At 42.0% G+C, this 13,673-nt stretch overlaps 1 protein-coding gene and 1 non-coding gene across 3 annotated transcripts in view; both read right to left on the bottom strand.

The window, feature by feature from the left end:
* FAM177A1 (family with sequence similarity 177 member A1) overlaps nt 1-13,673 on the bottom strand; it is a 31,722-nt gene that overhangs the window by 13,646 nt on the left and 4,403 nt on the right. For both annotated transcript variants that reach the window (XM_066388343.1, XM_066388342.1), the window contains one exon: nt 2,482-2,655. In XM_066388343.1, coding sequence (XP_066244440.1) covers nt 2,482-2,655 — 174 coding nt within the window. The remainder of the gene's footprint in view (nt 1-2,481; nt 2,656-13,673) is intronic.
* TRNAT-GGU (transfer RNA threonine (anticodon GGU)) lies at nt 9,754-9,829 on the bottom strand. The gene has a single exon. It is a non-coding gene; the product is annotated as a tRNA-Thr (tRNA).

Genomic DNA, 13,673 nt, shown 5'->3' with positions numbered 1-13,673 from the left:
AACAACAGAACAGTACAAACAGCCCATGCATGTGTACAGCTGGAGTGCCCAGCTGAGAAGACTGTGCCACTGGGCCCTACAGGACACCTATGACACAATGCCACTCTACCAAGTTCAGAAAGATGTAGCAGCTCTACCTAATACAAAGAAACAAACATAAGGAAGCAGCCAAAATGCAGGGGAAAAAACAGGTCCTAAATGAAAGAACAGGAGAAATTCCCAGAAAAAGAATTAAATAAAATGGAGGCCAGCAAACTAACAGTTAAAAACAATGGTTATAAGAATCCTCAAGGAACTTAGTGAGAACTTAAACAGCATGGAAAAGGGCATAGAAACCATAAAAAATAGTCAGCCCTCGATAGCTCTGTTGGTTAGAGCATCGTCCCAAAGCACAGAGGTTGCCAGTTCGATCCCCAGTCTGGGCACATACAAGAACAGATAGATGTTCCTGTCTTTCTCTAACGCTCTCCCTTCCTCTCTCCAAAATCAATTAAAAAAAAAAAGGCTACACTAATAAAATGAATAATTTCAGAGAATCAACAGTAGAGTAGATGATGCCAAGAATCAAATCAGTGATTTGATATAATAAAGCAAAAAACACCCAACCAAAACAGCAGGAAAAAAAACACAATTTACCGTTGGCCGACTAGCTTGGTTGGTTAGAGCTACCATTCTGAGGCACAGAGGTTGCAGGTTTGATCCTCCTTCAGGACACATACAGAAACAGCCCGAAGTTCCTGTCTCTATCTCTCTCTCTCTCTCTCTCTCTTGTCCCTGTCTCTTTCTCTCTCTCTGTCCCTTTTTCTCTCGCTAAAATCAATTTAAAAAAAAATGAAGACAGTGTATGGAGCCTCTGTGATAACTTCAAGTGTACTAAAATTCACATCATGGGGGGTGCCAGAAGGAGAAGAAAGAAAGTAAGAAATTGAAAAACGACATGAAAAAATAATGACAAAAAAATTCTCTAACCTGGTGAAAGAAATAGACATACAAGTCCAGGAAGTGCAGAGTTCCAAACAAGATGAACTCAAAGAGGCCCACACCAAGACATATCAAATTAAAATGCAAAAGGTTAAAGACAAAGAGACAATTTTTTTTTTCTTGTGGGAGAGACAGAGGGAGTCAGAGAGAGGGACAGATAGGGACAGGAAGGGAGAGAGATGAGAAACATCAATTCTTCATTGCAGTTCCTTAGTTGTTCACTGATTGATTTCTCATATGAGCCTTGACTGGGGGGCTACAGCAGACCAAGTGACCCCTTGCTCGAGTCAGCAACCTTGGGCTCCGTGAGCCTTGCTCAAACCAGATGAGCTCGCACTCAAGCTGGCAACCTTGGGGTCTCAAACCTGGGTCCTCCACATCCCAGTCCGACGCTCTATCCACTGCACCACCACCTGGGCAGGCCAAAGAGACAATCTTAAAAACAGCAAGAGAAGCTGACCTAAGATGGTGCAGTGGATAGAGTGTCAACCTAGAATGGTGAGGTTGCTGGTTCAAAACCCTAGGCTTATCTGGTCAAAGGTACATATAAGTTGATGTTTCCTGCTCCTACCCTCTTTCTCGCTCTCTCTCTTCTCTCTCTAAAATCAATATATCAAATCTTAAAAAAAAAAAAAAATAGCAAGAGAAAAGTAGTTACTTACAAGGGAGCTCCCATAAGACGATCAGATGATTTCTCAACAGATACTTGGCAGGGTCAGAAGAGAGGGGCAAGAAATATTCAAAATGATAAAAAGCAAGGACCTACACCAAGATTACTCTATCTAGCAAAACTATCATATAGAATCAAAGGACAGTTAAGAACTTCCCAGACAAGAAAAAGCTAAAGGAGCTCATCACTACCAAACCAGTATTATATGAAATGGTAAGGGGTCTTTTTTAAGAAGAAAAAGATAAAAAATATGAACAATAAAATCACAATAAGTACATATCTATCAACAATCTAAAAGACAAAATAAATGATGCAGAACAGAAATGATGCATAAAGAGAACATTTCATGGGTTGCCAGATGGGAGGGCAGTTGGAGGGATGAGTGATAAAAGTAAAGGAATTAAGAAGTACAAATTGGTTGCTACAGAATAGTCATGGAATATAAAGTACAGCATAGGGAATATAGTCAATATTCTGATAACTATGCATGGTGTCAGATGAGTATGAGATTTATTTGGATGATCGCTTATTAAGTTATATAATGTCTAATCACTGGGCCGTACAGCTGAAACTAATATGTCAACTGTAACTGAAAAATAAAAAATGATTAAAAAACAACAACCCAAAAGCTACTTCAGGCTGAAATGTGGGAAATACACCCACCCACGTTATATAAATCAGGTATTTTCTACAAAAATTAGAATGTATATTTTGTAATCAGAATATAGTTGATTAAAACCTCAAAAGGCCCCTTCCATTCAATGTTTAATGGAAAATAAATCAATCAAAACAAAATCCACTGACAAAAAGATCCCCAGCATCAAACTCACTGGATCAACAGTAGGCAAAACATCTTTCTTTCCCGGACCATCCACTTCATCTTCGTCTGTGCTGTATTCTTCCATCGTTTCACCACTGACAAAGTGGATGACTCTCCTTGGGACTTTCTTCTTTTTTCCAATGACTCCCAGTTCTACATTTTCAAAGCCTCTTTCGTTACTCATCTAATATCGATAATAAATTAAGAAAAGAGTTTCAAGTGAGACTAATTTTCACTCATATAACCAAAAAAAATTCCAGGTTGCTTTATTTTAGGAAATGAAAAATATAAGCCAGTCTTTAAATAGTTTTCAATATAATAAAACAGATCACGCACACACAAAAGCATCAATAGCATCTAAGAAGAGTTTAAAAAATAACAAAGCAAATATCTGCATACTCACTATCAAAGTGAAAAAATAGAACTTATCCATTTAACTTTAAATTTTTAAAAATTTTATCCTTTTTTATTTTGAATTATAGCTGACAAATATTATTATATTGGTTTCAGCTGTACACCTCAGCAATTAATTATACATTATATAACTTAATAAGTGATCATTCCCGATAAATCTCACACCCATCTGACATCATACAGTTACTAGAATATTGACTTTACATCCCCATGACTATTCCGTAGCAACCAATTTGTATTAAATAATTTCACCTTTTTCACCCATTCCCCGCAAACTCCCTCCCATTTGGCAACTGTCAAAACGTTCTCTGTTTCTATACGTCTCTTTCTGTTCTGCTTGTTCATTTATTTTGTTTCTTAGAATCAATTGTTAATAGATATGTATTTATTGCCATTTTATAGTTCATATTTTTTTTACTTTTCTTTTCCTTGTTCTTAAAAAAGACCCTTTAACACCGTGGCCAGCTGGCTCAGTGCTAGAGCATCAGCCCGGTGTGTAGAAGTCCCGGGCTCAATTCCTGGTCATGGCATGCATACAGGAGAAGCACTCATCTGCTTTTCCATCGTCTCCCTTCTCGTTTCATTTCTCTCTCTTCCCCTCCTGCAGCCATGGCTCGATTATAGTGAGTTGGCCCCAGGCGCTGAGGATGGCTTCATGGCCTCTGCCTCAAGCTCTAAGAACCTGGCTGCTGAGCAACAGAGCAACGCCCCAGGGCAAAGCACTGCCCCATAGTGGGCTTGCTGGGTGAATCCTGGTCTGGGCACATGCAGAATTCTGTCTCTCCCTCCCCTCCTCTCACTGAATTTAAAAAAAAAAAAGAAAGAAAAAGACTCTTTAACGGTTCATATGACACTGGTTTGGTGGTGATGAACTCCTTCAGCTTTTGTTTGTCTGGGATGCTCTTTATCTGTCCTTTGATTCTAAATGATAGCTTTGCTAGGAAAAGTGCCATAATCTTGGTTGTAGATCCTTGCTTTTCATCACTGAATATTTCTTGCCAAACCCTTCCAGCCAGCAAAGTTTTGGTAGAGAAATCATCTGACAGTCTTATGTGAGCTCTTTTATAGGTAACTGCTTTTCTCTTGCTCTTTTTAAGATTGTCTATCTCTAAACTTTTGCATTTTAATTATGATGTGTCTTGGTGTGGGCCTTTTTGGGTTAATTTTATTTGGAACTCTCTGTGCTTCCGGAGTTTTATGTCTCTTTCCTTCACCAAGTTAGGAAAGTTTTCTGTCCGTATTAACTAATCAACTTTAATTCTGTTTAAGTCAACAGCTAAGAAATCAAGCACCACACTTCAAGTCATAGCAGTTCCAATACTGCATAACATGTGAAGACTTGCTGAAATCAATCATTTTAAATAATAACTGTGACAGGACTAATGTGTAATCTCAAAGGTAAACCATATAGACACAGATATATGGTAGATACATAAAAGAAAATAACAGTTCATATTAGGAAACTCCAAATCTTTGGATTTGAGCTTAGCTATGTGTGACCAAAACATAACCAGTTCAGCTGAATTCTGTACCTCTCCTTCCCTCAATATGGAAGCCCTAAGTTCAAATGCCTTTTAGGGCCAAACAGGTACCAAAACCCAAAAATGAGTAAAGCTATAGATGGAAAGATAGACTCTTTGGAGAAAGCATGCCTCAACTTAAAAGACATTAAATCGAAAAGAAATTTAAAGCACTGTGCAGGCCAAATAAAACATCTTGAGAAGGCACAGTAAAAATATTGTGAAAAAATATCTGGCAACAGTGAAAATGGGAGAGGAGGTACAGGTCAAAGAGGTTTTTTATTCATTGTTGTGTTTTGTTGTTTGTTTTGTTTTGTGATAAGAACATACTCATGTATTACTGGTACAATTTACAGAGTGTCCATAAAGTCATGGTGCACTTTTGACAGGTCACAGGAAAGCAACAAAAGATGATAGAAATGTGAAATCTGCACCAAATAAAAGGAAAACTCTCCCAGTTTCATACCTATTCAGAGCAGTTCGATGTGGGCTCACGCACAGATTTTTTAGGGCTCCTTAGGTAGCTATCCCGTATAGCCTCTACAGACTCGTCACTGACTGATGACCTACCAGAATGGGGTTTCCTTCAACTGCTTATCCCACCGAGTAATGTTATTCCTATGTGGTGGCGCTTTGTTATAAATGCGCAGATATTCACGTTACACTTTGGTCACAGATTCGAATTTAGCGAGCCACAGAACACACTGAACTTTCCTCTATACTGTCCACATCTCCACTGACATGGCCGTAGGCTGCTCCGCTGTATACACGGTGTTATGTCATCATCTGCGCATGCGCACATGCTGCCACATCATCCTACAGAAACTGGGAGGGTTTTCCTTTTATTTGGTGCAGATTTCACATTTCTATCGTCTACTGTTGCTTTCCTGTGACCGGTCAAAAGTGCACCATGACTTGACGGACACACTGTAGAAACTAAAACAAAGCAAATGATACAGGGCTACAGGACTGTCATGATTAGAATCCATGTGATAAGATTCTCTAGGATAGTCCAGAGTTCAAAACTTTGTCCTCTATAAGGATTCTTTTTTCACCTGACCTGTGGTAGTGCAGTGGATAAAGCATCAACCTGAAACACTGAGATTGCTGATTCGAAATCCCAGGCTTGCCTGGTCAAGGCACCTATGGGAGTTGATCCTTCTTGCTCCTCCTTCTCTTCTCTCCTCTCTCCTCTAAATGAATAAATAAAATCTTTTTAAAAAGAATTAAAAAAATATATCTTCATGTCATCAGAATGAAAAAGGGTATTTTATTGATTTAATAGAGAAGGCGGCAGGGAACGAGAAGTAGTGATTTCACTTTAGCTGTTCATTGGTTGCTTGTCATAAGTGCCTTGACCTGGCAAACCTAGGGTTTCAAATCCACGACCTGAGTGTTCCAGGTCAGTGTTCTATCTGCTGCGCCATCACAGGTCAGGTTATAATGATTCTTAAACTTGTAAATATGACCAAACGTAATTTAAATCCATGATTACTGTTCAACTACTAGTTAAGTTCTTTGAACTACATTTGCAGAGATGGGATTGTACTGATAAAAAAAAATAGTGCTCTAGAATTGCCCAGTTATATAAATTAAGCATATTTTTAATTCAAGTTAAAGGCACAGTGCTTTAACTTGATTTTTATGCATTGTTCCTCTTAATCATCTAAGGCAGTGTTCCTCAACCCCCGGGCCACGGATCGGTAGCAGTCCATGGGCCATTTGGTACCGGTCTGCAGAGAAAGAATAAATAACTTACATTATTTCCATTTTATTTATATTTAAGTCTGAACGATGTTTTATTTTTAAAAAATGACCAGATTCCCTCTGTTACATCCGTCTAAGACTCACTCTTGACACTTCTTTCGGTCACGTGATACATTTATCCATCCCACCCTAAAGGCCAGTCCGTGAAAATATTTTCTGACATTAAACCGGTCCATGGCCCAAAAAAGGTTGGGGACAACTGATCTAAGGTCCTTCTTAGAAAACAGATATGGCTCTTCTCTTTCCTCCTTTCCCAAAGGTAAGTTTAGTCATTCGCCACGAACTGAATCTAGATATATCCAACCCAAAAAACATAGGCATTTGTTGTTCTGTTTACACACGTGGTCATCACTGACAGTAACTATAACCACTGTATAGGACACTGAGATCATGAAAACCTTGATAGCATGGGCCATCTATTGATTAACCTGAAAATAACAAAAACAATTTTCCCTAGCCTGTCCCAAGGATTCAAACAAATCCTGTCCCTTAATAAAAGACCAGCCCACTTATTGTGTTCATTAACAAGGTGGACAACATATGGCCCATCCAAGCCACCTGTATGGCCAGTAGCCACGGCCACCATCACAGATGTCTGTCCCATGCAGGTTCGCATTGGATTCGGACAGTCGGTAGAGAAATAATGGAGCCAAAAACTGGTGGGCCATCATCTTTAATCCAGCGGGCAAGTAACACACACACTGGGCTCCAAAACCCACTCATTCAGTGCTCACAAAGCTACTGACTTATCTGAGTTTCCTAGAATCAAAGGTTTCTAGCTCACCAGACTTATTCACCTCTGTTCCCCATCTCCTTCCTTTGCCCTGCACAAACTCTGCACAAACTGGCTTCTCAGCGTCCACCATCTTGGCTGCGTCGTCTGACCTCCTCCATGTGGCCTCTCTGCTCTCTTCTCTAATGCTAATCTCAGGAACCGAGAGAGTAAGCTCCCGGTCTGCCCCACTTTATAATAAACCTTTAATCCAAAATACAAAATAGGGAAGTCTCTAATATAAAGTCACTTATCTGAGGCATGATGGGATTGCACCACCCCACATCAAAAAGGGTGGGAAAGGCTTAGTCCTAAAACCAAGCCCCAGTATACAAGGATCCTGCCTGCCCACAACCTGCCCCCCAACACACATTAATATCACATGGGCGACGGGCTTCTACGTGGGCAGCATCATCTTTAACAAAGTGAACATAATATATTTTATCTGCCCAACACCACCTTTCTATCCCTGATCCCTAGTCACGGTAAGCTATTCCTACCCACTCTGTTTTACCCTTTGATATAAGATTTGATTTATGGTTGTCCTGAAATCAAAATATCCTTTTGGACCATGACTTTTTAGAACACCTTATAAAAAAGTGAAAGTCAGAGAGCAGGTTTAATCTCCAGTCATCATACTAACTGGATGGATCTGATTCAAAAGTCCCAGTCAGTGAGCAGAGCTGAGACCTTTCACACTACATCATCATGCTCCAATCTATCCGAATTCATTCCCATCAGAGCAGAAGCAGCTTCTAACTGCTCCCTAAGGTCCCCATCAGTCACTGGCTCAACTACTTTATCTTCTTTAGACAGCTTTAATGTATCAAAACACCCTGGCTGGACCATAACTAGTAGAAACTTAGCTACTATCTCCATTAACTAACTCTAACTCTTAGTTTTATTCTTTTCAAAAAAAATTTTTTAAATATACAAAAAGGCCTGACCAGGTAGTTGTGCAGTGGACAGAGTGTCAACCTGGGTTGCTGAGGACCCAAGGTCACTAGCTTGAGCGCGAGATCATCCTACTTGAGCATGAGAACATAAACATGACCCCAAGGTTGCTTGGTTGAGCAAGGGTTCACTGGTTCGGCTGGAGTCTCCCGTCAAAGCAAGCATGAGAAAGCAATCAGTGAATGTGAAGCCAGTAGCCATGGCAACCATCACAGCGGCCTCGCCCATGCAGGTTTGCATTAGATTTGGACAGGTGGTAATGAAACAATGGAGCCAAGAACTGGTGGGCCAATCATCTTTAATCCTAGCTTGGACCTGGCAGGCAAGTAAAAACACACACTGGGCTCCAAAACTCACTCATTCAGTGCTCACAAAGCCACTGACTTATCCGAGTTTTCTAGAATCAAAGGTTTCTAACTTCACCAGTCTCATTCACCTCTGTTCCCTCATCTTCTCTCTGCACAAACTGGCTTCTCCTTCAACACTCCATCATCTTGGCTGCTTCTCCTGGCCTCCTCCATGTGGCCTTTCTCTGCTCTTCTTTTCTGCTCTCTCCTCTAATGCTAATCTCAGGAACGGAGAGAGAGCAAGCTCCCAGTCTGTCCCACTTTATAGTGCAGAAATCAAAACCTTTAATCCAATATACAAAATAGGGAAGTCTTTAGTACAAAGTCACTTATCTGAGGCATGATGGGATTGCACCACCCCACATCAAAAGAGTGGGAAAGGCTTAGTCCGAAAACCAAGCCTCAAGCAATCCTGCCTGCCCACAGCCCGCCCCCAACACACATTAATATCACCTGGACGATCGGCTGCCACGTGGGCAGCGCCATCTTTAACAAAGTGAGCATAATATATTTTATCTGCCCAACAGTGAACAACTAAAGTGCCACAACTATGATGAGTTAATGCTTCTCATCTCTCTCCGTTCCTGACTCTTCTCCCTCTCTTCCTCTCTTTTTTCTTCGCTTAAAAAAAAAAAAAAGGCTGAAACACAATTCATATTTCTCACTGAAATATCAGTTGAATATAAACAGAATTTCAAGTAATATTATCTATATATAATATGTAATTAAAAATGGCATTCAGCCTGACCAGGAGGTGGCGCAATGGATAGAGCGTTGGACTGGGATGTGGAAGGACCCAGGTTCAAGACCCCGAGGTTACCAGCTTGAGCGCGGGCTCATCTGGCTTGAGCAAAAATCTCACCAGCTTGGACCCAAGGTCACTGGCTCAAGCAAGGGGTTACTTGGTTTGCTGTAGCCCCATGGTGAAGGCACATATGAGAAAGCAATCAATGAACAACTAAGAAGTCGCAACGCACAACAAAAAACTAATGATTGATGCTTCTCATCTCTCTGTTCCTGTCTGTCCCTGTCTATCCCTCTCTCTGACTCTCTATCTCTGTAAATAAAAATAAAAATAAAAATAAATAAAAAAGGCATTTATTTGCTCTAATCATTACATTTCATAAAAAGATTTTTATTAAAGACATTTTTAAGAGCTTTCTTTTTAAAATTTAATATTAATTTTTTTTTTTTTTTTTTTGTATTTTTCTGAAGCTGGAAACGGGGAGAGACAGTCAGATAGACTCCCGCATGCACCCGACTGGGATCCACCCAGCACACTCACCAGGGGCTACGCTCTGCCCACCAGGGGGCGATGCTCTGCCCTTCCGGGGCGTCGCTCTGTCCCGACCAGAGCCACTCCAGCACCTGGGGCAGAGGCCAAGGAGCCATCCTCAGCGCCTGGGCCAACCCTGCTCCAATGGAGCCTTGGCTGTGGGAGGGGAAGAGAGAGACAGAGATGAAGGAGAGGGGGAGGGGTGGAGAAGTAGATGGGCGCCTCTCTTGTGTGCCCTGGCCGGGAATCGAACCCGGGACTTCTGCACACCAGGCAGACGCTCTACCACTGAGCCAACCGGCCAGGGCCTAATATTAATTTTTGATATAGTAAAACCCAAGTTTTATCATCTCAAGCAGGAGTGAGCAAACTTTTCCTGTCAAAGTCAGGAAGTAAATATTTTAGGCTTTCCAGCTATAGTTTCTGTTACAACTACTGATCTCTGGAAAAGCAACCACAGATAATTCATAATGAATAAGCATGCTTTGTTCCAATAAAACTTTATATAAACTGGTGGTTAGTAGGATCTGGCCCATAGCCTATAATTTGTCTACCCCTTATCAAAAGAAACTAGATTAGTAAGTTTAAAAATCTGTAAAAGAATCTATGACGTGATTCCAACCTCTATTTGGGGAGTTGGGGAGGTGGCAGTTATAGTAGTTTGGTACTGGCAGAAAGTAGTTTGGTACAAAAATCTAACAATTAAAAATTGAAGGTATTTTCTGAATTTTGATATTGTATGGCCCATGGCCATCACTGTTGTGGCCATGCAGGTTCTCACTGAATTCGGACAGACAGTAAAGAAAAAGTGGAACCAAAAAATGGTGGGCCATTCCTTTCTTAAGAGTCTCACACAGGCCAACAAGCAAACAGGCGGGGAAAACACTCCCCTATCACTCAGGGCTCCCAAAGCCCTGACGCATTCTCCACATTCTCTGGTTCTTCCTAGAATCAAAGGCCCCCACCAGTCTCAGTGGAGCTGGCAAAGCCCTCAGCTCTGGTTTCCCATCTGTACACCTTCTCCTCCTCTGCAAAACTAGCTAGGGCAATAAAGACCCATCCTCCAGCAAACATTAGCAAAACAATGGCTCCTCCCAAGCAGGAATGCAATCCACAATTTGCAATCAACTGCCCTGCTCTGAGGGCGAGCACGCACACACGCAAACACACACACACACACACACATACACACACACACATGTACACATGTGGCTGCCCTGCGCCATTTTATTACAATAAAAGTGAGCAAACTCAGGCCCTGGCAGGATGGCTCAGTGGTAGAGCATCGGCCTGATGTGAAGGAGTCCCAGGTTTGATTCCCGGCCAGGGCACACAGGAGAAGCACCCATCTGCTTCTCCACCCCTCCCCCTCTCCTTCCTCTCTGTCTCTCTCTTCCCCTCCCGCAGCCAGGGCTTCATTGGAGCAAAAGTTGGCCCGGGCGCTGAGGATGGCTCTGTGGCCTCTGCCTCAGGCACTAGAATGGCTCTAGTTGCAACAGAGAGACGCCCCAGATGGGCAGAGCATCGCCCCCTGGTGGGCATGCTGGGTGTATCTCGGTAGGGTGCTACGGGAATGTCTGACTGCCTCCCCGTTTCCAACTTCAGAAAAATACAAAAAAAAGAAAAAAAGAAAAAAAAGTGAGCAAACTCAAAAAATACAAATTTTCAAACTCATTTGCCCAACACGTTTTAATTTTACAGAAAACCAGTAAAGTTGCAGATAAAAAAAATTCATTATTATACAAATTCTATTTTAACAAACTGCAAAGATCTGAAAAGACAGATTCTAACACCAGGAAATTATGAGATGCAATATCAACTAACATTTGATTACTGTTGGGCAGATAAAATGTATTATGCTCACTTTGTTAAAAATGGCGCTGCCCACGTGAGGCCGTCGCCCAGGTGATATTAATGTGTGTCTCTGTGGGCAGGCAGAATCCTTGTAGCCTGGGGCTTGGTTTTGGCATTAAGCCTTTCCCATCCATTTTTGATGTGGGGTGGTACAATCCCATCATGCCTCAGAATGTGACTTTGTATTAGAGACTTCCCTGTTTTGTATATTGGATTAAAGGTTTGGATTTCTGCACTATAAAATAGGGGCAGAACAGGAGCTTGCTTTCTTGGTTCCTGGGATGATTAGCATGAGAGAGCAGAGGGAGCAGAGCAGAGAGCAGAAAGAGGCCATGTGGCCAGGAGCAGCAGCCAAGATGGCGGAGTGCTGAGTGAGATGCCAGTTTGTGCAGAGTTTGTATCCGGGATAAGGAAGGAGATGGGGAACTGAGGTGAATAAGTCTGGTGGGCTAGAAACCTTTGATTCTAGGAAACTCAGATAAGTCAGTAGCTTTGTGAGCACTGAATGTGAGTGGGTTTTGGAGCCCAGTGTGTGTTTTTACTTGCCCGCCGAGTGCAAGCTAGAATTAAAGAAAATGGCCTATCAGGTTTTGGCTCCGTTGTTTCTTTACCGACTGTCCGAATCCAATGTGAACCTGCATGGGCTGGGCTGCTCTGATAGTGGCCCTGGCCTTGGCTTCTGGCTTTACAATTACCTTTTATGGTTAACCAGTCTATAACTGTTTATTTTGTGGTAAGGTGCCAAAGAACTGTAAAACTTAGTATTGGCAACGTCATTTTAAAGAGGAAAAGTCAGGCTTTTTGACCCGTCTTTTCTTTGGAAAATGGAGGGAGAAGAATATGAAAGTCTCCTGACTTACAAGGACAACTGGATCACTTAGTTTTAGTTCTCTGGAAGGATTAAGGTTATCTAAAGAACTTCCTTACCCTTTCAATAAAAAACAGAATTTACATACCACCCTCCACTGATTTTGGCTCTCCCTCCCTTCCTGGAATCCTGAGATTAACATGTACCTCTAGGCCAGGGGTCGGGAACCTTTTTGGCTGAGAGAGCCATGAACGTCACATATTTTAAAATGTAATTCCAGGAGAGCCATACAATGACCTGTGTACATTACGCATTATCCAATAAAAATTTGGTGTTGTCCTGGAGGACAGCTGTGATTGGCTCCAGCCACCCGCAACCATGAACATGAGCAGCAGGAAATGAATGGATTGTAATACATGAGAATGTTTTATATTTTTAACATTATTTTTTTTATCAAAGATTTGTCTATGAGCCAAATGCAGCCATCAAAAGAGCCACATCTGGCTAGCAAGCCCTAGGTTCCCGACCCCTGCTCTAGGCAAAGGAGGAAAGATAGACACTAAAAGGTTTATGAATGTATTTTGATATGTAAAATGACATCACCATTGTGTTACCTTGAAAGTTTTTAAATCCCCTAAGACAAACATTATAAGCTTGTTAATGATTGTGTCATGCTGTCATGCCCCCCCAACCTGTATGTGGTCAAAGGGTATATAACCAGCCTGAGATACATTTGGGGCTGCATGATTTGGGTCAGATATGCCCCGTGTCAGTCATATGTGGCTGGTATATTAATAAATCTCCTCCTTTTAAAAAAACCCTTCAAAATTCATCTGGACTCGGTGTCTCTACGTAAACCCGCAGATATGAGGTATGGTAGTTTACAACAATTTTGTTCCTCAGCGTCTGGTTTTAGTGGCAATATTATTTTTACATACTCTCATAATACCTAGTACTCCTTTAAAACATGTACTGTATTTTTTTATATACACCCACAGCACCCAGAACTTTTTTTTTTTTAGTGAGAGAGAGAGAGATGGAGGGACAGACAGACAGACAGGAAGGGAGAGAGAGATGAGAAGCACCAACTCATACTTGCAGCACCTTAGTTTTTTTTTTTGTTTTTTTTTTTGTTTGTTTGTTTGTTTTTCTGAAGCTGGAAACAGGGAGAGACAGTCAGACTCCCGCATGCACCCGACTGGGATCCACCCGGCACGCCCACCAGGGGCGATGCTTTGCCCCTCCGGGGCGTCCTCTGTTGCAACCAGAGCCACTCCAGCGCCTGGGGCAGAGGCCAAGGAGCCATCCCCAGCGCCCTGGCCATCTTTGCTCCAATGGAGCCTCGGCTGCAGGAGGCGAAGAGAGAGACAGAGAGGAAGGAGAGGGGGAGGGGTGGAGAAGCAGATGGGCACTTCTCCTGTGTGCCCTGGCCAGGCATCAAACCCGGGACTTCTGCATGCCAGGCCAACGCTCTACCACTGAGCCAACCG

The sequence above is a fragment of the Saccopteryx leptura genome, chromosome 6 (assembly GCF_036850995.1).
Source record: "Saccopteryx leptura isolate mSacLep1 chromosome 6, mSacLep1_pri_phased_curated, whole genome shotgun sequence".
Taxonomy (NCBI): Eukaryota; Metazoa; Chordata; class Mammalia; order Chiroptera; family Emballonuridae; genus Saccopteryx; species Saccopteryx leptura.
The sequence above is the reverse complement of the archived record's forward strand: the minus strand, read 5'-3'. Positions and strand labels throughout refer to the sequence as shown.